Source organism: Parambassis ranga, chromosome 16 (genome assembly GCF_900634625.1).
Source record: "Parambassis ranga chromosome 16, fParRan2.1, whole genome shotgun sequence".
Lineage (NCBI taxonomy): Eukaryota > Metazoa > Chordata > Actinopteri > Ambassidae > Parambassis > Parambassis ranga.
The window spans coordinates 12,744,079-12,769,149 of record NC_041036.1 but is presented as its reverse complement, the minus strand read 5'-3'; the positions used below and the strand labels follow the sequence as shown (position 1 = coordinate 12,769,149).

The window sequence follows — 25,071 nt, the reverse complement described above, 5'->3', positions numbered from 1 at the left end:
GTCTGAAAACAGCGATACAGGGAAAAAGAACAGGAGCAACTTCACTGTCTCCTCATACCATCATCACCACCATCTTTTTCTTCTATGACTGAAAGGAACACATCTGTGTCTGCTCATGTTTTGTTAAAGTTTTTTTCCCTTCATCTTAGATTTACATGGTTACAGCTGATACAGGGCAGATCCTCTCCTTCAGCCTATTCACTGTCACACAAAAAGAGTCAGGAAGATGTGTGTGTGTCAATAAAATAAAACGATAAAAGAAGAGTGGAGAAGATGCAGCAGGACCTGGCAGGCCAAGATTCACTCAGCTGCTTTTCATCAGCTCTCTGGGCTCTAACACTGACTATAGCGCTGCAGTTTTACAGGGCTGTAATGCTTCTTATAGTGTTTAATTCATCACTAATGTGCTCATAAAGCTAAATTAAAAAAAAGTTTAATTAAAACAAACTCTCCACCATGATAAACATCAGCTTGGGAGTTTAAGTAGGTGCAGCGTTCATTTCTTTCCTTTTTTTGTCCCACATGTGCTGAGTTAAATACATATGAATAATAATAATAATAATATAAAACAGCCTGGTCTTGCCTGTCACCTCTTTAAACAGTTTTTCATTGCAGGATATTATTTTCAGTAAGACTGAGGTGTGTTGCCTCAGTGGTTTGGAGAGGAAATCGCTTGGTGTTGAGTGACACCAAGTGCGGGATAAACTGCCTAAATCTTACCCGCGCAGCTCAGGAGATTTCTGCTGTAAGTCGACATAATAATTACTGACATAATTACAAGCGATTATTCTCAACGGAAGGAAACACAGCCCCGTTTAACGGGATGGCTGGCTTGTAAAAAAAAAAAGTTAGCCACACAGTGTTTACTACAAATCTTTGCATTTTCAAATCTGCTTAACTTTAATTGAATATGTTTTATTGTTTCTGGATGCCGGTCGGTCTGTTAAAGGAGCGGTGACGCGCCAGCCTCACATGCGCGCTCAGATGTGGTTTGCGCCTTGTGATGTGTGTGTAAGTGTGTGTAGGGGGTAAAGTTTTGAGCAGAGGACGGGGGCGCGGCTCTGTAGTCCTGTAGCGGAGGCTCTGGGCAGACCTGGTGGTTTCAGGGTGTCAGGAGACAGTTCAGTTGTGGGGGGGAGCGCAGCAGAGCGCACGCAGGGATCCAGCGGCAGGCAGTTGGCGCGGATTTAAAGTTGGGACAAACGTACCTCACCTGCCCAGAGGAACTCTGTTCCCTCCCTGCCTCTCACTTTTTTGGGACCAGTGCGCAGCTAGCTGCTGGTTACGATGGAGCGTGGCTGGGACTGTGTTTCCTCTACTGGGATGTTTATTCTGGGCTTGCTGTCTGTGCTTTGGCTAAATGGAGTTTGGAGTTTTAACCTTTACGCAGAGCATCCCACGGTTTACAGAGGACCTGATGGAAGTTATTTCGGTTATTCTGTGGACTTCTACCAGGCTACGACCGAAAGCAACACGTGAGTGGGAACATCAAGGCTGAAGCTGTCCCTCCAGGGTCATGTAGTTATACCTGTAGAGGCCAGACTAACCTACCATTACTGCTTTAAACGCATTAAAATACAACAGGCATAGTGCTAGAACAGAGATGTGTGAGGTGAACCTGGGATGGAAGCTGTGCATCTTACTGCAGTGAGCCTGAACAGCCTAAGCAGAGAAGAGCATGACATGTATAAGTCAGACACACTTCATGTGCAGGTTTGAATCCCACACTGCATGTCTTGCATGGTTCTTTCTTTTTTTACCCACCAGGTTCAGTGTGCTGGTGGGGGCTCCCAAAGCGAACACCTCCCAGCCTGGCATCGTGGAGGCTGGAGCTGTCTACTACTGCCCCTATCCTGGACTGCCTGACAGCTGCAGACAGATCCCTTTTGACAATGCCAGTGAGTTACCTGAAGCATGTTTTAACTCTAGATTGTGATAGACCTCTTGGGGGCCCCACTGAGTATAATTATGTCCCCAAGACTTCTGCTGCTGTTTACAAGACATGGGACGTTTCAAGCTCTTGTTGTCACTGAGTTCTTATGTTAGAATTTTAGTGAAGAACATATAAAAGCCTTGACTTCACTGATATGAATTCTTTCAGAGCCAGCGGTGACTCCAGATGTTTTAGAACTTCTGGAGTTGTGTAACCTGTATGTCTGGTGTGTGTCCATATGAGCTGGCACACGGTTTGTTGCTACAGAGAGAGAGAGAGAGAGAGAGAGAGAGAGCAAGAGAGAGAGAGAGATAAGACATATGGGTCTCATCAAGCATGGCAGGTTTGCTGGTGCACATCATGTTGATTGTGGTGTTCAATATATTATCATCACTGTCCAATCAGGCCTTCGTTTTGTATGTCTGATGCATATTTTTTCTGTTTGATTGGCTAACGTGAGCACAAGAGAGAGAACAAGTGAGAAAGTGTGTGTGTGTGTGTGAGAGAGAGAGAGAGAGAGAGAGAGAGGAGGTGGTAAACTGTATGCACATGGGAATTTTGTTCCCTTTCGGAAGAAAGGGGGATTGGGTGAGGTCTGCTTTTTATTAGATCTTGAAAATGTATCCCTGTCTCCCCTCCCCTCCCCTTGTCTCTCCCTCATTCTCCATCAGTCTGTCCCTTTTTTCACAGGGACTTTGGATATCAGTTTAAGGAGAGATCTAAACTAACAGAAATGAATAATTATTGACAGCAGTGTCAAAGATTTAGGTGAGGATTTCAACAGACCAGTGTGTACGTACAATACATAGAAGTGGATATTTCTGGTCATCCGCTCATTGATCAGCTGTTGTATCAATGAGAAGCTGATCAGCTGATGTAGCATTGCTCTGCCTAAACTGAAGTAATGCTCCATTTCCACAGTGGGTTCAGTTTTAGTGTGAAGTGTTTTTTGGAGTAATAAACATAGTGGAACAAATGTGTGTGAAATCATGTGCATGTGCATATCCATTCACTACAATAGGTGTGTATGCAGGAGGTGATTGATGACAGTCGCCATGGTGTATATATCTAGAGTTACAGCAGGGTCATTTTTACAGGTATAAACCAGACTAATAGACACTTTGAGTGCATCGGACAAAATATCAGCACAAGTGGTGACCATCTGTGTGTGTACTGTACTGGTTAATGTCCACACATCAGCTTCACATGTGCCTGATTACTGTGTGTGTGTGTACCTGCACATGTGTGTAGTGACGTACTGCAGGTTTGTCAGGTCATGGCAGTGGAATGAGAGGCCGGCGGCAGAGGGGACCATGAGATTGTGGGTTGTGTGATTTGAGTGGAGTGAAGTCATTTACTATGAAATACTCCTTTATTTCCTAAGAAAAAGCTTTTAGTGACAGTCATGATTCATTAATGAAATAAAAATGCAGATATTGAAATCTATCCCTTTTTTTTGGGACGCAATATGAATAAAAATGTCCCTTAAACTAGATGAAAGACAACAAACACAGTTACATTAATAGAAAAAACATGTAGTGTACACCTGCCTACACTACACAGGAGGGGGTCTGCACGGCTCTAAAGAGACCCATCTGGTCTTAAAAAATGATGGAAAATATCGACAACAGAACCAAGACAATCATTTACACACGCACACACACACACACACACACACACACACACACACACACACACACACACACACACACACACACACACACACACACACACACACACACACACACACACACACACACACACACACACACACACACACACTGAATCTAACAGTTTATTGTGATTCCACTGGGAAATACTAATAATGTGTGCGTGTGTGTGTGGTTTCTGTGAAGGCCTGAGTCAGTCTCTTAAGTGTTGTTACTTTTTATGGGAAAAGCTTTGACTGAATAAAAGCCTCCATATCCTGACAAATGTCTGTTTCTGGGGGGCAAATGGTGTTTTGAAGTGTGTTACAGGCCTGTTTAAGATGCTGCTGTTCGCTCTTTCCTTATCAAGGACAAATGCTGTCTGTGTTCACAGGCAGAGCTGCAGGCTTGCATCCACATTATCATGGTCAGCTTTTACTGCCACATTATGAAATGTCTCTTCAATGCGCTCCTTTTTTTCCCCCACTTCCTGTCTCCCTCCAGATAACAGAATGATTAAAGTCAATGGCACCAGAGAGCCTCTGGAGTTTAAGTCGCACCAGTGGTTTGGAGCATCGGTTAGGACGCACAAAGGAAAAGTGGTGGTGAGTGTTCCTGATGTCAAATAATATCTAATCGTCTGATTTTTTTTCCCCCTAACCTCCCGTCACTTGTGTGTCATGAGGGTTATTTGTTTTGCAGGCTTGTGCTCCTCTCTACCACTGGCGGACAGTGAAGATAAGTGGGGAGAAGGACCCCGTGGGGACTTGCTATGTGGCTGTCCAGAACTTCAGCGCCTACGCGGAGTACTCGCCCTGCAGGACCAGTGAGTCACTCTGCAGCCCTGTCTGCAAAAGTCTCCATCTCCCTGTTGTACCGTCTATCTTACCTCCCTTTGTTTTCTGTCTCTGCCGTCATCATGAACACACATTAACCTCACTTTTGTGTGTATCAGTTGACAACATGACGTAGACTGAATAACTTGATGTGCTTGGCCTGTAAGAAATAACAAACAGAAAATGGATTGTTTGTTAGGTTAAAGCAACCTAAAAACAATCTAGCAGTTCATCAGTGTCCCTTTCTGCTCCTCTTCTCTCTGCCATCAGTTCTGCACATGGAATTTATGGGATGACTTTATGGGATTCTTACTTCTTCTACTTTTTTCTTTCTCTCCCACTTTGACCCCCTTACCCTGTACAGTGATATGAGGCACCAGCAGACTGTGATAAATGAAGGCTATCAGGTGGCACATCATAAACAGCACACAGCCTTTATTGTCCACTCTATCATGCCTTCATATATTCATACTTACACTCCCTATAGTGATGGGATCAGAGTTGTTTTAGTGTTTATGTCAATGCTGAGTAATCACAGCTAGAATAATCACATTGTAAATGGGAATGTTCTCGAGGGGGTGTAATTCTGCACAGTTGTGAAGAGAGGGGAACTTTTTCTTTATCAAGTGACTTTTCCTCTGCCTTCAGCAGATTACTATGCTTCATCCTGACATTAAACTGTGACCGCTCAGTTTACATGTTTACTTCAGTAGTTATGCACTATTAAGCTTCACCCCAGGGTGTCACTCTAATAGAGAACAATTCCTGATGTGCATATACGTTTTCTGAGTTCATGTAGGAATGAATGAATTAGGAAACACGCCTCTTTTTTTCTAATTTTTTTGTAGTTCTTGTTTTTTATGGATGCAGTTGGGTGGTTTTATCCAGTGAACTGTGTGAATGTGCTCTGAGGAACAGTTTTTCTTTCCTATTTCACCCATTTATCTGTCACCTGCATTACCCACAATGCACCTCTACCAACAACATCTCAAAAGCTTGTGGTGCAGCAGGATGAAAGGTGGATGTGGAGCTGCCCACAGAGGTAAAAATCAAAATCCTGACCCGAGGTTTTTTTTTATTTATTATTAGGTTGTGATGCTGAATCAATTGTATTGTATACAGGGAGTTTACAGCTAGCAGAACAACCTGTCAGCACTGCAGAATGGCCACACGTTATATCTCGGGTATATAGATGCAGCAATCAAAGAACATTTCATACAAAAGTTTGTGCAGTGCAAATGAAGTTCCTTTTCGATGTTGACCTGTTTTTAAGACTTTCCCTGTTGTGTTTGTAGATGATCCTGATCCCGAGGGACAGGGATTCTGCCAGGCTGGTTTCAGTGTGGATTTCACCAAAGTAAGTAGTAAGATCATTTTTCCCCCCTCAGTGATCTTCCAAACACCTTCAGAGATTTATAGACTCTGTGAAAATAAGTGTGTTTGTCCCTAGAGAAGTCTCCACACTCCCAATGTGACCCATCGCCTCTTAACAACAATAGACCAAACACACATGCACACATGCATTCTTTCACTGTATAGTCAATATGAACCTTGACCTCTGCCTCATGGTCCAACTCTCAACTCCTGTACAGGAAGCTGTCATTCTCTGCAGGATGACAACAGGCAGGACTGCAGGACTCACACTCACATGCACACTCACATAGCTAAACACATTAGTCACACACACATACACAGATTTATTCACAACATGTGTCACGTGACTAACATTAACTAACTGTGTTTATTCCAGGAAGGAAGACTGGTTGTGGGAGGACCTGGAAGCTTTTACTGGCAAGGTAACCCAAGCAGCAGCAGTTTGTTTGGTCTCTTTGTCTTTTATAATGATTTCATAAATGGGAAGATGTTTTAAAAGAGAAAAGAAAAGAGATGAGTTTAGCAGTCAGGAGAGCCTACACACACGTGTGTGCTGACACACGTTCCAAATCTGCTATTTCATTACAAAAATCTTACCTAAGAGAAAGTGGAAAGAAGTGTGTCTCTCCTTCCTCCATTTTCCCTCCCTCGCTACCTTCCTTAATGCCCCCTCTTTCCAGCGTAACAGGAAGTGGGTGTTTGGGCTCTGTAATGAGCTGATCGGGGGGTAATGGACTGTGGAGCAACTACCCCTCTGCCCCATGATACAGCATAGAAAAGCTTCGAGCTGAGAGAAAGAGAGAGAGGGGATCTCAGAGGCAGAGTTAGGAAAGACAAAAGAAAGGACTGATAGAGAAAGAGAGAGCACAGGGAGGACAGCAGGAGTGACAGTGGATCGCTAAGGAGATGACAGAAACATGTTGCACCAGGGGAGAGCGTAAGATGAGAAGTGAGGGAGTGTGTTAGAATAAAGATGGATCTCCTGCTTGATAAAAGCTTGCTAGATATAAGCAGAGGGATGAAGTGTCTTAATAGGTGTAGACACAGCTAGAGTGTGTCATAGTTAAGCTGATGAAGTGTAGCACTACTCCCCCGAATCCAGGTGTTTGAGCGGGTGTGTGTGTGTTATCAAAGTGTCGAGCTGCTGCAGCTGTTTGCAGGTAGTTTGCACAAACTCAATTGTCTCCCACAATTCATGACATCAGGTTTCTTGCAGTGTTTTTCTATGATTCTAAAATATTGTTTGGCTCCTGTTGGTTAAATAATAAATACTCTAGCATACAAGACAGCACAAGGCAGACATCACTGACAGCCTAATGGACTGCTCTCTCTCCCTGTGCCCTCAGTGTGGCAAGGCAGGCTGCCTCCAGTTAAAACACTTCCTCTGAATGTTTATAAAAGCACTCAGGCTGGATTTTATAGCCTCTAATATACAACAATTATCTTCAGCCTTCAACCTGATTCATCATAAAAAAAAACATCTCTTTTATATATAGTCTTGTTATCCCTGGGTGGAAAGGACATTTTAAATTAGCAGCAGTGACTTATGTATAGATGTTAACAATTTGCGTCACATTAATCAGATAGAGGTTTAGTAATGAGTTGAAACAGTGATATGTTACTCTGGAAGATAAACTCAGCACGGCGTGTGTGTGTGTGGAGAGGGTGGGAGAGGAGCTGGAGGGAGGGTTAAGAGGGCACGTTTTCCTCCCCGTCAGTACACACACTCACATTAAGGAGGATTTATGGAAAGTTGAGGGCGGCCATAGATAAAATCATTTGTTTGCTTGACCTCTTGTTCAACAGCAGAGGAAGAGTGTTGTTTGTGTGTGCACACCTATAATTCAGACTCCTCGCTGCGCAGAGGACAGCAGTTTTCTTGAAGGTTTTTAATGGAACGAATGGAGTATTTTTTCAGCTATTCCTCTGCCAATGATGTGTTTTAGCTTTCCTCTGGGAAAACTTCAATGCATCGTTAGCTCTGTGCATCTTTCATGTGGAGCAGGCAGTGTGGCTCACACAGATAGGAGGGGCCAGCGGGGTCTCACTTCACAGGGTCCGAGGTTAAAACGTTGTCCATGAACAGATGTGACTCTCACACCCTGACTGTTTGTTTTCTCCATATATCTATGTGCATGTGTATGTGCAGGTCAGGTGATGACAGCAGGGATAGCAGAGATACTGAATGGCTACTCTTTAAAGGCAGTACTGAGACAGGTTCCAGGAGAGAAACACACCAGAGCCGCTGAAGACACACACGACGACAGCTACCTTGGTAACACACATTTGCAAACACACACACACAAAAAAATCATCCAAAGTATCCAATAATAACCATCGTGTACAAAGACAGACATCAGAGTTCCTTCTAACCATATGTCATCACGTGCAAATGATTTCTCCCTAGGTTACTCTGTGGCAGTGGGAGAGTTTACAGGAGACTCAGAACAAGGTGAGAAAGCCAACAATTCATTACAGCTAACCACACGCAGCAGCAGAGGAATCCCGCACTAACAACATCACTGCATGTTAGCAGCCTCTCTCTCTGTGCGCTCTAAAGCTGGATACCAGAAACCCTGTGACGAGTGCAGTACGCTGAGCAATAGAGAGCGGACAGCTGTGTGACAGTGCTTAGAAGCAGTAATGAGAACTGTCTCTATCCGTCTGGGTCATGACCCCGAGGGGGCAGAACTTCAGGAATCACTGATAAAGAGATTTCCTGTCTTCCATTTTGACTGATTACAATGATTACTGGCAGGCCCTGCAAACCTCTTCAGGTCTAGAGAGGATCCAGAATCTCGTCTGGACTTGATATATTAGGTGTAAAGTGATAAGCACACACGCAGCATCATTCTGTAACAGATGCACAGGTGGAGACGACTGAGTTCATCTTTGTTTAACTTTTCAAGTATGTGCTATTTAAGCCAATATAAATTCAAAGTAATGATTACTAGAAATGTCTGGACCATTTTCGTTTATCTTTGTACCACTCGTACACACTCGGCACTTACTGAGGCTCTGCTGGAGTTCATTCCCATGCCATCACTCTATCTGTGGTAAAAATCAAACCCAAAACCAATTTAAACTATACGTACAGCTCTTTTATTAAAACAGTTTTTAACCACAGTCCTGCCAATCTATTTTTTGCATCCTCTCCAAAGAAGTTACCACACAGTTTGTCACTTAATGAATTCCCATCTTCATGGGATCTTTACCTTGAGTTTACATTCTCCCATACCAACCATGCAGAGGCCCTGAACCGCCTCAGGCTCCACATATGTCAGAGGGTCTTAAAGTGAGCCTAAAGAGGCTACACATGCTGGTTGATGTGCTGTGTTGTGGTACACGGCTTGTTGTGGTCTTGTTTCCTAAACCCTCGTCAGACTGAAGAAGTGGTTGTAACTGAGAGCTGTGAGTGAAGATGGAGCTGGGAACTGCAGATTTATAAGCTGGTGGTCGGGTCTGGTGGGTAGAGGCAGAGGGCAGGAAGCTGGGGACTCTGTCTTCTCTCTCTCTCTGGGTGGGACCCTCAGATCATCCTTATAAGTTCACTGCAGTCATCAATCAATACATGAGCACCCAATCACTCAGTGTGTGCTCACCAACACTTGGGTTATGGGCCGAGCCGGGCTGCGCTGGAGGGGGGAGGTTGATGCTGTTTGAGACAAACTTCTTTGTCTGTGCATCTTTCTGACACTTTTATTTGTTTCTATGTTTCCAGAGCTGATAGCTGGAGTCCCAAGAGGAGCTCAGAACTTTGGATATGTGAGTATGGACAGACAAGATTATTCATTACCCGGTTAAACTCAAATATCTGTGGAAAAGCATGAATAAATAGATAAAACATACACTAAGAGAATTATTAAAGATGTACAAATATATTGAACAGAAACATTTAATAATACCAAGATGACTTTAAATGTCAACTTGCTCTGCCAACTCTCACAGCAACACATATTTCTAATATTAGCTGTATATCCCAGATAAGAACTGAGCTCTGTCTCCATGCAGATGTTGATCCTGATGATAGTGAATTAAAACATTCTTTACTCAAGACAGCTTAAAATGTAAGCCAAAACATATCGATCTTTGTAGAGAGTGAGGTTTACTAAGTCATCCTCTGTCCTCAGTCATAAAGAGTAATGAAAGAGAGTTGGAAGACATACAGAGAATTCCTTCACAGCCCTTTTCACATGTTGAGGTGCTGCATCACACCTCTGATTACACCCTGAAAGCACACACTGGGGCAGCATTATGCATTTTTATGTGAGCAAGCAATGGCAGCATAATGATGGGGCTCTTCCTTGCTGCATTATGGTTGGAACAAGGCTTTACTTCATATGAGATGAGACTATACTGTACACAGTAACACATATATCTAAATATGGCAGTAAGTGTATATGCATCTAAGACTCAGTTCATCTTCTCTGCTCTTATGGGAACTTGTCCCCAGGGCTGACTGTGTCAATCCTGCCTAATGACACACAGCTTCCGTTGCATGTGGAGGGCAGTGACCCCACCTAACCCCACTAACCCTTCTCTACACACACACGACCCCTAACCTGTAGAGTAACCACAGGACTCACCACAAAACACACGCACATGACAGCGGCAGTGCGAGTTTTATGTCTGCACAGAGAAAATGCTCTTTGCTGCACCGTGAGGAGGTGGATGTAGCTCACAGGAGGTGGTGCAGTGTTGTGAGGTATGCAGGTAGGCCATGTTAGAGACCTGGCACTGGAGGAGTGTTCATGCTCGATCAGGCTTCCTCTGTGACCGATCTGACATCTGTGAGCAAAGAAAAGTTAACTCTTGAGCTATTGATTCAACATTTGTGTTTACGCGTCCTTATCTGTCCATGTTTATAAGTCTGTCCTCTTTAGTATGTCTCTGAGACATCTGTGATTGGGCCAGCGTGTATCCTCCTGCATGTGTGTGTGTGTGTGTGTAAGCATGCTTGTGTGCGTGTAGCCCCCCGGCTGTCTCCATGTGGTTGTTATTTTAGGTCTTATGAAGGAATTCTCAGCCTCCCCCCACCCCCCAACCCCTCCGTCTCTCCCTCCAACCGGGGTTAGGATGGGGGGAAGGAGAGAAAGATGAGGGGAAAATGGTAACAGCACAAAGAGGGTGGTGGTGGTGAGGGGAGGGCAGGGGGTAAGAAAGAGGTTTGAGTTGAATAAAAGCTTTTTTATGCGGTTCCTGACTTTTTTCCTACATTCTTCCTGTGCCTGTTTGATAGACTGCTTGGCTATGTTTGCTCCTGGTGCGTTGCAAGGACAAAGCCTGCTGCATATTAGTCATTACGTTTGATAGTCTGTCTGCCTGTTTTAGGTGGCAATGATCAACTCCACCAATCTGACCTTCATACAGAACTTCACAGGGGAACAGGTAGGAGCATCGACTGAGTCCAAGTGACAGATATAGACCAAGGGCACCGGCTAATATAGATTTTCTTGTGAATGGATGGAAATTAAATTAGACTCATTATTGGGTTTTTCTTGTCTGTCCCTCAGATGGCCTCCTATTTTGGCTACTCAGTCGCTGTTACAGACTTAAATGGAGACGGGTAGGTAGAACTCCTCTGTCACTCCAGAGACATACACTTCCTGTTACCTCTTCCTGTTTCTGATCATTAAATCTCCCCGTTGTCTCCCCAGGACAGATGATGTGCTGGTTGGAGCACCCCTCTACATGGAGAGAGAGATGGAGAGCAAACCCAGAGAGGTGGGACGGGTTTACCTGTACCTGCAGCTGGCTCCGCTAACCTTTTCCAAACCCATCGCTCTCACCGGCACCTACACCTTTGGACGCTTCGGCACAGCTATTGCACCCATGGGAGACATTAACCAGGATGGATACAATGGTAAGCCAATGAGAAAAAATGAGAAAGAAAGGGGAAATTAGCACTGCTCTGTGAGGAGGACGAGGGAAGTGTCCTACTCCATCAATGTCTTACTCCCACGTACTTGTGTGCCCACATGGCTTTGATATTTCAGGTAAACTCGATAACAGACTAGTCTTCTTTCCGTAGACTGTTATGTCTCTGACTGAGGAAATCCTATCAGATGCTGTTCCTTGAGGAACCCTAAGCTCTTCAGCCAATCAGGAAGTGGGGCTATGAAAGATTTTCTGTGTGAACTTGTTTCTTCCTGTGATGATCGGGTTAAGGCCGCATGTGTGTCGGAGTTATTTTTAACATCACCAGATGTGCCCTGAGATAAAATCATCTGGGAGTTTCTGTCCTGCAGCCCAGAGTTCATTCCTCGTCTGTGTGTTTGTTTTATCCTCACATTGATTGAACAAAGGCGTGCACACACACACACACACGTACACACACAGAGACGCGGCCTGCACTCCGCCTGTGGACTGCTGCCTAAAAAATAACGAGTGCACATCTGGGCCTCGTATGACAGCGGTCCTGCTGATTTATCTCTTATTTATTCATGAAGAACGTGTGTTAATGTGCGCACCGCCCTTTTAAACCCATTAACAATTAGATCAATGGCCATTGGATCAATACTGAAGCTTCTCCTGGCTAGAATAGTAAATCACATCTGCTGTCTGTCAGTGTGTGACAGGCTCTGAGGGCCGGTGATGTGGCCTGATGGAGCCTCTCTGCCAGCTGTACTGACGTGGAGTCCAGATACTTGTTGAGAGCTAATATAATGAGCGCACATCCATGCATGATTTCATTACTCAGGATTATGGTATACAGAGTCAACATGTATCGTAATCAGGGTTTTCAGCGGCTTGTTTTTGCTAATGTCAACCTGCTGTGTTGGAGTTTACCTGTTTCATGTGTGTGTGTGTGTGTGTACATAATCACTGACAGATCTCTCTTCTTACTGTGATGACATGAGCCTCTTCTTCCTCCCATAACAGAGGCCTCATCACTAAAATTCTTCTTTAAAACCGAATCATTTCCTTCTTCATGGCTTTGTTGTTCAGTGTCATCTGTCGAAAACATGCAATTTATCTAATTTAATTTGCCATGTGGCTCTCCTTGTGTTTCATTTTAATCAGCTAACATTGGCCTTTAGTCACCATTGCTCTCAGAGTGTCGGCCTGTTTTTGTCTGTGAATAACAGCCTTCTATAGTTTTGGTCTCAGTGATCACAGTGGGTGTTCCACAGGCAGGTTTTTTTGCTGTGGATGCCCGCATTGTGTGGGACGTTGTTGAGCAATGCCCATAAGTGACTTTCACATATTTTTTTTTCAAAAGAGATTTTTTTATGTAGTTTTTTAACACAGCAGTTATGTACACATACCCACACAGACATACAGACTCACATGCACTCACACACAGGCTCATATATATACACTTGCATGCACACATGGTTGCATTTATCCTCTCTACCCCACAATCTGCTTCATGTGGAACTGGTTGTTTAGGCTGAGAGAGAAGGGGTCCGGAGACAAACAGGATGTCTAGAGGTGTTTGGACAGTTACAGTCATGAAGGGGCACTTTAATGCAGGACACTGCCAATGAGTGGACAGTGATTTCAAGTCAAATCTGTTTCTATTATATAGCACAAGCTGTTCAGGATAGGTGCTTACACCATGCCAGTTTAGCACTGAAATCAGGAGGAAAAAAATACCTGTTTGAGTTGGACCATGAATAACAAATATTTTGGCTGTCAGTGCAAAAGATCTTTGCACATCTCTCGTATCTCACCCACACAGCAGCACATTTTACCTCAGATTTCAGAGCAAGGAAAAAAGTATTATAAGAGATGACTGTAAGTGTAGCCGGGCTGAGAGCTGCTGCAGGTGTGTTTGTTCTCAAACAGCTTCCGTGCAGAAGCACCTTTGCGAGGTTTAGTTTTGCAGCCTTTCACATCTTTTTTGGTTTCAAGTTAAAATTCTGCTTTTTTAAATACAAAAATCCAAAGTCATCCTTTAAATCAACAAACATAATATGTGTAACTCGTGAAAACAGCACCAGAACATTCCCCTTCACAAGCAAGCAAAATTAGATCCTATGCTAGTCCCCTTGACTGGGCAGCTTCTCAGCTCCACATTTTAGAGGAAACACTCTGTATAAATATGCAGAGACAAATAGCACTCATTAACCAGCCATTTTGTGCCAAAGACATAATGTGCTAATTTTGTTACCTTTGGACAGAAACAGGCTAGCTGCTCTAGCATGTTTCCATACTTCATGCATGCTACTTGTTACCTTGTGTTTCTGTAGTCTTTAACTAAACCAAACCAACCAAAAGGAAAGATGTAACTAAGACAAATAGAACTGCAGCCATGCTGACATGGTCCCTCAGTGTAAGAAGGTCACGCTCTGTTCCTTCCTCTCGTTCCTTTTCCTTCTACCTGTATGTTTTCTTCTACTTTTGTCTCACAGGGGCCTTAACCTGGCTGATGTCTAAACCATACATGTGTGTTGTCCTTTTAGACGTGGCGGTTGGCTGTCCGTTCGGAGGTGAGGAACGTGGAGGCAGAGTATTGATCTTCAATGGTAACAGAGACGTGTCCACACAAGGTCTAACGCTGAGCCAGGAGCTGAGAGCAGCCTGGACCTCTAGAGGTGCTTTGCCTGGGTATGGATTCACTCTGAGAGGAGGCCAGGACCTGGACAACAATCAGTATCCTGGTAAATGCTCAACAACAAGTCAGCCTTAATCTCTCATCAACTCCCCGTGTTATAATCAGAATTCTTTCTCAGACTTGCATTCCTCCACTTTCCTTCCAGCTCCTCTCATCCTTACAGCCTCCCTCCTCTTCCTTCACTTTTGACCTGCACATTTTATCGTTCCCCCAAGCACTCCTCCACTACCATCTCCATGTTCTGCTGTATTGCTTTCCTCCTCTTTCTCTGGTAAAGTCATCAGAAGGGGGTATGGGGATGTGTGCCATGAACTGCTGCCGCATCCATTCTTTAGGGATTTACAGTTCTCAAAAAAGAGAAAACATAAGATTGAGGGAAAAGAAAGAAGCATAATAATACATTATCCTCATGTTTGGACTGCCAGACATTCAAGCCTCTGCCTGGATACCTGCAACTCTGAGCAGACAAAGCAGCATTCAATCAAATTACATGCAACTCCCTTCTTTTATGCAGCACCTACTTACTTTACCAGACACCTGAAATCTACACTAGTAAGCTGAAAACGAGAGAATGTTTTAAGCTATTTATATGCATGAGATTGAAACAAAGCAAGTCTGTAAATCCACTGTTTTACTGCCTTATTTTCTCCCTAATTTGGCTCCACTTCATTCTCAGCATTGCTTTGACTTTATGCTTCTACAGATTAGGCTGAAAATGGGAATTTGTTTAGTTTTTACCTTTTTCTTTTCTTTGCCCCTCCACCCGCCCTTTTCCCTTTCATTCTGCTATAATAACAGATTTCTTCATTCCACAAACAGGGTATCAAGGCAAACACACACTCGCAAGTTCTTGTGATCAGTTTCGCTGGCTGCAGGAGAGTGTGTGTTGAGTGTGTGCCAGGCTCCAGGTCGCAGTTAGATCTGAACTGCAAATCAGAGATCAGAATTAAAAACATTGTGCAGTAAATACACAGGCAAGGATTACAGGTTGAGACGTAGGCTGTTGGAGGCGCTTTGGGAGGAGGAAGCAAAGGAGAAACTCACGGGTGGCGGAGCTTTCAGGCAACGCACACACACACAGTGTATAAACACGCACACACAAACATGCAGTCCTCGTGTCGTCTGTCATTAGAAAGCTGCCCTGACGGAAGTGACACACACACATGGTGTGTCGTTTGCAGGGTAATAAAGTCACACTGTTCAAAGGAGCCTCAGATGTTTGATCAGCCTTATGAGCGGCCTGCGCAGGCGTCTGGGAGGCCTGCTACAGCCACCATATGCACTCATCAACGTTAAATGTCATTAGTCTACTGCAGGGGGAAGGAAGGACTCTACTTTCAGCTTTACTGGACTCCATTTCCAAAGATTATGTCATGTGTTTGTCTTTGTAAGTAATAGCTAGAAACAGGAAACTGAATTAAAAGAAGCAGCACAGGAGCTGAAATATCACAGCTTTAATTAAGCTGGTCTTCGGTTGAGCACATGACTCGGAAACAGCACTGATTTAACATTAACTCTGGGATCGGATACGTATCAGAAGGGACAGACTTGAGGGTGCATCTTAGGTTGAGGCAACAGGGTAAAGGTCAAAACTGACAGTGTTTCACCTGTCAATCACAGAGACTGGCTGGAAGACTTACAGACATTGAGGCACGTCTGGCTTGGTGATGAGGGTGGTGAGGGGTCATTAGGTTGGTAAATAGGTGTGAAATCACTGGGCAGCATGTCTTGTCTGCTGTGGTTTAAAAGACCCTTTTTCAGGGTCAAATGGCTGCTTTGCCACTTAAGCAGATCTGCAGATCTTTGGTGTTCTGCAGTGAGTTTTTTGTAAATATTAGCTGCCCGTTTATGGAGTAGTCTCAAAATACCACACATGCATTCGAGAGTTAAGAAAACCTCAATTTCTCTTTTTCTCTTCTGTCTCTTTTTTCACTGAGTGCCATTGACCTTTGGCATTTCATCATCAAGGCCAGTCCCCTGCAGCCAAACAGGCAGTCAGGGCCGACAGCCAGTGACAGCTTGACAGTCTAGTCTAAATTCTGGATGGAGGGTTTGTGTTTTCACAGCCCAGGACGGACACCATCAGCTAAAGCAGCTCAGTTACCTGCATGGCTAGTAACGCCATGAGAGTGAAGTGTGGGTCAGCTCATTCCTGTGTGGGTACGCTTCACCGTGTACACACACCGACCTCACATCAACAGTGGCGGCCCAGCTTTCCTGTGTGTCAGGAAATGAGATTGACATAGAGAGGAAAGAGGCCTGTTATTTGATTTGGGCTCTTGATGCAGCCGTGCGTGCACTTATTAAGCTCTCTCTCACACACACTTAACCCCCAAAGTGCCCTACACTTAAATCATGTCATACAGTGTTTTTTTTTTTTTTTTGAGCAAACACAATCGTTAGGATAATGAGCACAGACAACCACTGTATCGAACACATACACATACTTGTGGTAGGAGTGGAGCTACAGTTTCCAGGTTACATAACACCAACTCTGGGACAGATAGAGGAATTTGGGCTGTGAGGTGGTCCCTTTGTCTCTGCTGAAAACACACCTTCCTTCTGATGGGTTTTACAGATTTGTGCTCTGCTCTCTTTTTCTGCTCTCTCTCTCTCTCTCTCTCTCTCTCTCTCTCTACAACTGCCCTAAACCCACATCTCAGGGTCCTTTTTTTGATTCAGTACACTCAGATGGTGGCAGAGCTCTTCCCAGGGGAAGAAGGACAAGGCCTAAATGTTTAATGTTGTGGTTGCAGGGGGACTCAGTGACTGAAGCCAAAGGCAGAAACAGATGTGCCTCTCTCAGATTCAATTAGTCCCTTTCTTCTTAAATACACGGGAGAGGAAATGCACACAGGCAAATGAAAGCAAAGTCTACACTCAAAGTGCACTCTCACTTGCTTCCATCCGCCGTCCTCCTGCAGCAGGTTACCACTGCCTTTCAAGCTGAACCGATCCTATTTTACAAGCACAGAATCATTAAAGCAATCATAAAAATATTACAAGCTTAATTAGTAATGAAAATAATCATTCTCTGAAGCCTCTCAGTGAGCAGCATGAGGTTACTCTCTTTCTCAGAATCACACAACTTAGGTTTCTGCTGCATCTGGCAGTGGTGGCTTGTATCCATTAAGTGCCTCTCTTCAGTTTCACATTGTTTTAATCAGCACTTGTATGTGTGTGTATGTGAATCTGTGTGCGTGCGGCTTTCGTTGGTATGTGTCCCCTGACCACAGCCATTAAATACAGGCTCTATTTTAAACTTTGGGAGCCAATTAAAAATGTGTTTTCATCACAAAACCCATGAAAACAAATAAAAATCACATATAGATGAAATCTGTTGCTGCTTACAATTAGGAGTCGTTGTTGTGCTGGCTGTTGGGAAATGCTGTTGTTTAGCAACATGTGATTGAAGCGATGTGAACTTTCTAATGGCCCTGGAATGCAGAGCGGGGTCCCTGTCTCGCAGGCACATATACACACACACACACATACATATGTGTGATGCACATGCATGTTCTGTTTATGAATTTAGAAAAGAGTCAAGTGTAAAAGGAAAAGCCTGGTAATATCTGAATGTCAACACTATATCACAGGGTGTGTGTCTGTGAGTGCATTAAATGTGAGAAGCCTGTGTTTGATGAAGATTGCTGGAGACCTTGAAATCAGTCCCATCTGTGGCATTCTTTGAAGCTCTCTACTTCCCGTCTCTCTCCCCTCTCGCTCTGTCTCTGTCTCCCTCTCTGCAGATCTGATTGTGGGGGCGTTTGGCTCAGGCGAGGTGTTGGTGTACAGGTAACAGTGTTCAAGACGCTCTTTCTCATTTTAATACCTTTCAGATAGTTTCACACCCAACATTTTTCCACCCGTTCTTTTAGCAGATTGTGCTGTGTTTTGCATTTGTGTGTGTGCAGGTCTCAGGCTGTAGTGTCTGTGGAAGCCGCAATGATCCTGACTCCCAGAATCTTGAATCCTGATGACCGACAGTGTCACCTGCCTCAGACCGACATCATGGTTACCTGGTAAAACCAGCATCTCTTTACCTAAGTCATCACTAAGTCATCACTAAATTATTAATATGCAGATACATATGGGCTAAATCCTCCTTCTCAGTGTATGTTTTGAAATCCAAAAAGTCTTTTGATCAGGCTTTACCATTATTACTGTTTATACATCTTATCTTCATCAACTAGTTTGTTGTAGCGGTTGTAATACATCATTCTTGGCCAGGTCTCACCTGAAACACAGATGTTAATCTCTCAATAGAAACCAAGAATAACAGCATCCATAAGTTCATACATGAGTTTTTTTGTTGATGTTTTGTCAGATAGACCGTTACAGTCCATCGTTTGGTGTCATGAATCAATCTCTGAAGTCTCTCAGTGAGACACAGGGGGATGTCATTTAGCTAAAAATGCCAAAGTGACAAAATTCAAAATAGAAAGGCTCTTTTCACACTGGATTAAAAAACCCACTAACATCTGGCTTTTGTCTTCTGTGAGGAATTCAGTCTTTGGTCTCCATGCTGCCTGTTGTAAGCAATAGAACAAAGTGTCCAAAAGCAGGGTTAGGTCCCTTTAAAAACATGCATATTTGTGCTAACTTGAAGTGTAGTTTAGTCACTTTTCCAGTGTTAGCACACTCCTTTATTTGTAGGTTGGAATTTGGAAACAGACCTTGTGTGTCTGTGTGCATGTGTGTATGCGTGCAGATGAATTAAAGCTATAGGGATCAGAGTCTTAAACAAACATGACTAATGAGCCCCACTTCAGCACTGAACTGTAGACACGTAACACAATTCTTTCAGCCTATTCTATCATGAAATGGTGTGCAGTATAAAGTATACTCTTACACAAATCTCACTCGCACTGACAGATGTGACAAATATTTCACCCCTGTGCTCTACATGTCTGCCATCAGTCTGCATCCCCAGTGCAGTAATGTAGCAGCACACATAAAAGCCCATGTAACCTGGATTTAGATTTATGTGACTCCACAATTAATTTGAAACTGCATAATTCTGTTTTGATTGTATTATTGTTCCTGTGGGCGGCGGGCTGGCTTTGAACAGTCTGGGGCTGAGTTTAGTTGAGGGGAACCAGAGTAAAGGCTCCTGCTGCTTCCCCACAGTCAATTGTTGGTTCTAACTTATTGGGGCTGGAACTGCTGCACGACAATTTGGATGAGAGAAGTGTGCTCGGCTAGTAGCCACGACGGTGTCTGCATGGCGGTGTGTGAGTGTTGGCAGTAAGTGAGATGGGGAACAGGGTTTGGGTCAGACTGACAGAGCGTACTAAACTGTGGAATTTAGTGAAAACAAAAAATCAGCTTATTTAAATAAACCGCCATAAAATGTTGGTCTGAGGTATGAAATCAGAGAGGACACACACACATGTGGGGAGTCAAACAGCAGCAGTGGAATTATGGGATGTCTAAGTCTGTTGTGTTGAAAATTTTGGACATTTTAGCTCTTTCCCTGCAGTACAAGAAGTGTAAAGCTGATTGTTTTAGTCCTCTTAATCAAAATATGTGACCTCTGGCTCAGCTACCAATAAGTGAGAAGGTGGATCATGAGTGGAGCTAAGGCAGGTACCAAGGGTCCTGTCATGGCGATCACCTGTCACTCAAAGTGGCCACATGGCAAATCTTCAAACTTCAGTACAATTTAAAAGGATGACTTATGCACCCTGGATTTTTACATGGTTTTCCATAGGAACTGACCACATGGGGACCAATCACATTTTTAACTGGCTGTAGGTGTGACTGGCTGTGTGTCCCTCTGTGTTAACCCTGTGATAAACTAACAACCTGTCCAGGGTGTGGCACGCTCCTCGCCCAATGACAGCTTGAATAGGCACCTTTTAGCATTAGCGGTTAAAAGCTGATTTAAGTGTAGTGTTACTGCATTAGACACGCTAACTGAGGCTGGGATGAAAGAAAAAAAAATAAGTGGCCACCACCTTGTCATCTAAAATTGTTTATATGAGTAAAAAGGCCTGTTTAAGAGCACTTAAAAAGAAGGGTGAGCACAGTCTGATGTTTATTAAAGTGTAAGGGGTTGAGGGAACTGTCATACTAATTAAGCTGAAAACTAGTTATACAGGAAGGGATTTATGTGTACAGAGAGAGCCAGCTAGCAGCATGTAGGGTGGTGCAACACAGATGCATTCTGGGGCAAATTACATACAATAATGAGAAACCAAGAGCCAGAGCTGTTGTTGGTAAATTGGAGGTCATTTATGTGCTACATAGACTTAAGCTTGACACACAGTACATATTAGACTCACACTTAAGCACACCCCTCCCAAAACCATGAAACATGCAACACTTATTATACAAGCACAAAACCACCTGGAGAGGTTCAAGTGACTTCAGGGAGCAATTTCTTTAAAATAGAAACCTGTATTTTATCACACATAAACTCACATCTGCATCGCACCAGGTTTGGACGAAGGAAAACTAGCTCATCATAGTTGTGTCATCTAATGGGGATCTTAATTATTAGCAAACACACAGGCATCCACAACATCTGCAATCTGCTTGTCAGGGTTTGTGAACTGAAACCAAACAAACAATAATCACATGAAGTCATTTACTCCGTGCCTCATGGTGCTGAGTCGTCAGCGTGGAAGACGGAGCGTTAACATCCGTAAACCCCCTCACATTAGTGCATATTAACATCGCAGGCCTCCCTATGTGAGAGTGGCTTTCCTGTTCTTGATTAAAGAGGTGATAAGACACACACACACACACACAGGGTAATACACACATAAATAGAGGAAATGCAGAAATGTCTCCCAGTCTCCCATGTCTGTGTGTATAATGGGAGGGCCTCTGTGGTAATTCCAACGGACCCCCTGGAGTACAGGAAGGAATGCCCCGTTATGGGCATTTTATTCAGTCGTTTAGCTAATTATGTGTTTTTATTTATGTCTGTTTTATGATCAAATATTAAGAAAAAAATGAAACATATAGTGAAATAAATACAATTCAAGCTGCTCAAAATGTACCTAACATTTACTTATATTCTCTTCCTGTAGCCTGAAAGTGGACGTGTGTGCATCAGTGAGCGGCGTGGGGATTCCCAGCTCTGTCGGTAAGCAGCTGAGAGAAAGAGACTTTGTACATCTCATTCCTGCTAACAAACTGTAACTGTAAAGAGCAAAGAGGCAGGGACACAGGAGGGGGACATTCTTTCCACCATCTAATGATTCTCTTCAGACTTAAACACCTACAGATTGCTCATAATAATGGAAAGCCGCACACACAGCAGGCCTGGCCTCTGGCCTTTTGGCTGCCTCCTCTACCTGTTAGTTCTCAGTTCATCTCTCTGTTGCTATCTTGTCTACAGATCTGAGAGCTGAGCTGCAGCTGGATTGGTTGAAAGGCACAAGGGGCGGAGTCAAAAGAGTTCTCTTCTTGGACACCCAGCAGCCTCAGCACACAGGAGTCGTAAGGCTGGGTCACCACCACCCACATGCATGCCTAAGCTACATGATTTATTTGAGAGTGAGCAAAAACACACATTAATAATGAGCTCTGCATGTGATGCTGTGAAAGAATCTGCTGCACCAACACTTTGATGACAGCACATCTTTGTCTTTTTCCACTTTCCAGGAGGAGGATGAGTTCAGAGACAAACTGACCCCCATCTCACTGGCTCTCAACTACAGCCTGGCTCCACCTCCTCGTGACCAAAGCCTCCCACCTGTCCTCAACCACTACAGCAGCACCTTCCTCCAAGAGCATGTGAGTAAACATACTATATTTGAGGTTATGCACTTCTACAGAGAGTGATTCCCATCACTGCCAAAGACAAAGGGCTGATTTAGAGGAGTTAGGAGGCAAATTTGTGGTTTGTGACATTGGCCTATATAAATGTAACCACTCTCATAAGTTTGACACACCAAAACAACCTAATTTACGGACTATAAAATGCTTACTATGCAGCTAAAAATCACAAATTTCCAAATCAGAAAAGCAACAATCCCATTCACAGTGTTGGCATGAAGGAATTTGGATCTACTTCAAACTTTTATTTGTCAAACAAGCAATCCTGATGAGAAATATGCACTCATGTGATTGCTCTTCCACATGCAGAATGTGTTCAAATAAACACAAGACATTTTTCCACAGCTGAGTGTTAATGTGCAGCAACTCTTCATTTTAATTATGTTCATGCAAAGGAATGGATTACACAGGGTCATATTACCTGCCCTGAATCCTGCCCTAATTATTTATGGCTTTTAATATGGAATATGAATAAGGATTTGCTTTATTGCTTCAACTTTCATTAGCTGCACATGGTTGTAGATATTGTGTGTCTTACATTTGAATTCACTGACAGATGGGCTCTCAAAGAGAGCACAGAAAACAGAAGTAAAAAGCTGACCGTTTGTCTGTACACATACAACACCTGCATCCTTCTGTTGTAACATCCTCATGATGACCTCCACCCAACTCCCCTCCTCTTCCTCTCACAGGCCTACATTCTCCTGGACTGCGGTGACGACAACATTTGTATACCCGACCTGCAGCTGTCTGCTACCACGTAAGACTGACACCAACACGCCCTTTGACCTCAACCTGTAAACGCTCAACACTTCAGATGGCCAAACACACCCACATACACACACACGGCCTACCCAAAGGAAATATGTCTGTTATTCCTCACACAATAAGCAAAGTTTACACTAATGCTCACATTATAGTCCCATTTAGTGTGTGTGTGTGTTTGTGTGCATATGTACATGTGAATTAGCCTGCACTCTATAGTGTTTCCAGCTGTATGATATCTCCATGGCAGCATTATACAAACATCCTGTCACCTCTACTGACACACACACACACCGCTGGGGTCAGGGGTGTTGCATTCCTTGAAGCTGAGTAGATTGCACATGAAGTCTTTAAAATCTTGAGTTTAATTTTAACACAGGACAGCAAGTGATGTGTGATTTTTATGTGCTCTGCACGCATGAAAAGGATTCTCTGTTCTGCACGTTGTTGCCTCAGGGACCACACTGATCTGGTGATTGGAGACGACAATCTGGTCATGTTGACCATTACTGCAGTGAACCGTGGAGAGGGAGCCTATGAGACAGAGCTCCACACACTTATACCTCCAGAGGCTGACTATATCGGGGTGGAGCGCAAAGTGGAGGTGAATACACACACAGATTTGTCTGAAAACATTATAGGGGTTTGATGTTGAAGGGCCAGTAGGATGCACACATTGAAAATAGATGACAGACAGTTGTCTCCTCATGACTGAAGCCAACTGCTAAAAACAAGGAAGTGAGCTATTTGAGGTTAGAGTATGGCATCACATCCTGTTGTGTCTTCGAGCTGTGTGTTTGTTTGGGGTGATTAAGGAAAGGCTATCAGCAGGGTATGCTTTACTGGCAGCAGCCCAAAAGGCCCAATTATGATTTACTAGCTGCATTAGTGACCACGGAAATGGATAGGGTCAACAACTCTGTGTGTGTGTCTGTGTGTGTGTGTTAATGAGTGTGTAATGGGGCTGCTTGACTGATGACATTGTTACTATCAGAGCATTCATCACTCTTCCTATCCTGTCTCCCGCCTCTCCTCTACTCCCTCCTTTGATGGTGTTATACATCCCTCCCTTGTTCTCTTCTTTCACCACTCCGCTCATGCCTCTCCTTATTTGTCACTTTCACTGACTTCTCTTCAATCACTGTTTTTGTCCCTTTCTCTCATTTCCTTTTGGATCTCCTCCTTTCACCTCCTCTAGTCTCTCTCTCAGTTAAATTGCGAGTACAAGATGATCAATGAGTCCAGGATAGTGGTGTGTGACCTCGGGAACCCGATGGTGGCTGATACAGAGGTGAGTGCTTATACACACTTCTGTGATGAAGGCACAAGTGTTACTCCTCAGGATTAAGTCTGACTGATTAATGGTTTGCAATGATTACTGATCATCACCTCGACCCTCATTCCACACTCTCTGACACCTGCGGCTGTGCTTCATGCTTAGTTTGTGCAGTAATAATCCATTTAGCTCTCTCACGGCTGACACATGCAGGAAGCCAAGGCTTTGTAAAGTAAAGATTGGGCCCTTCCTACATGAAAATCTAGCACTGCAGTGTACATTTACGTGCTACAGAGCCTGTCACATCTGTGATAGAAGGGGTTTTACTTAAAGGTGTCAAGGCCAGCAGAGAGGTGACACACAGCGTTCTGACAAATCATTTATGTGGTCATGTTTCACTGTTGGGGGAGGAGAGCAAAACAAGGCATGTGAAAGGGACAAGGCAATGTGCATGTGTGTGTGTGTGTGTGTGTGTGCACCACAGCTGTCCAGATGTTTCCCATATTTAACTCTCCCCTTGCCCTGTTGGACGTTCAGGAATCCATGAGCTTACACAGAACATACCTACATATACCCCCTACAGACTCTGCAACCTAATAGTTCTCATCACTGGAGTTCATTCCTCATGCCACATGACACAGCTGTGGAGACTCACTGAGCTGAGGGGTCGGGGCGGGAGGTGCAAGCCTAAAGGGAAGCAGCGTCAGGATCTGCACGTCTCCCACATTCTGTTGAATCTGTATAAAATGTAACAATAACACACACTTCATTTCTAGCTGCATCTTCTAAGTCAAAAGTTTGTTAATATCTTGAGTGTCAGACCATTCATCTTTCACTTTATGTTTGTTTTCAGCTGTGTTTTGATTATAGTATGATTCAGGCAGCAA

General features: G+C 43.8%; 1 protein-coding gene across 1 annotated transcript in view; it reads left to right on the top strand.

Moving 5' to 3' along the window:
* Positions 1-1,081: 1,081 nt before the first annotated feature.
* The window catches only part of itga8 (integrin, alpha 8), a 31,489-nt gene continuing 7,499 nt past the window's right edge, over positions 1,082-25,071 (top strand). The window contains exons 1-21 of the mRNA XM_028425819.1: positions 1,082-1,475; positions 1,768-1,898; positions 4,087-4,187; positions 4,285-4,408; positions 5,714-5,775; positions 6,169-6,214; positions 7,942-8,067; positions 8,200-8,244; positions 9,514-9,557; positions 11,124-11,180; positions 11,306-11,358; positions 11,450-11,655; positions 14,201-14,398; positions 18,102-18,147; positions 18,267-18,374; positions 21,393-21,448; positions 21,704-21,861; positions 21,970-22,101; positions 22,836-22,903; positions 23,365-23,512; positions 24,107-24,199. Coding sequence (XP_028281620.1) covers positions 1,288-1,475; positions 1,768-1,898; positions 4,087-4,187; positions 4,285-4,408; positions 5,714-5,775; positions 6,169-6,214; positions 7,942-8,067; positions 8,200-8,244; positions 9,514-9,557; positions 11,124-11,180; positions 11,306-11,358; positions 11,450-11,655; positions 14,201-14,398; positions 18,102-18,147; positions 18,267-18,374; positions 21,393-21,448; positions 21,704-21,861; positions 21,970-22,101; positions 22,836-22,903; positions 23,365-23,512; positions 24,107-24,199 — 2,190 coding nt within the window. The 5' untranslated portion in view covers positions 1,082-1,287. The remainder of the gene's footprint in view (positions 1,476-1,767; positions 1,899-4,086; positions 4,188-4,284; positions 4,409-5,713; positions 5,776-6,168; positions 6,215-7,941; positions 8,068-8,199; positions 8,245-9,513; positions 9,558-11,123; positions 11,181-11,305; positions 11,359-11,449; positions 11,656-14,200; positions 14,399-18,101; positions 18,148-18,266; positions 18,375-21,392; positions 21,449-21,703; positions 21,862-21,969; positions 22,102-22,835; positions 22,904-23,364; positions 23,513-24,106; positions 24,200-25,071) is intronic.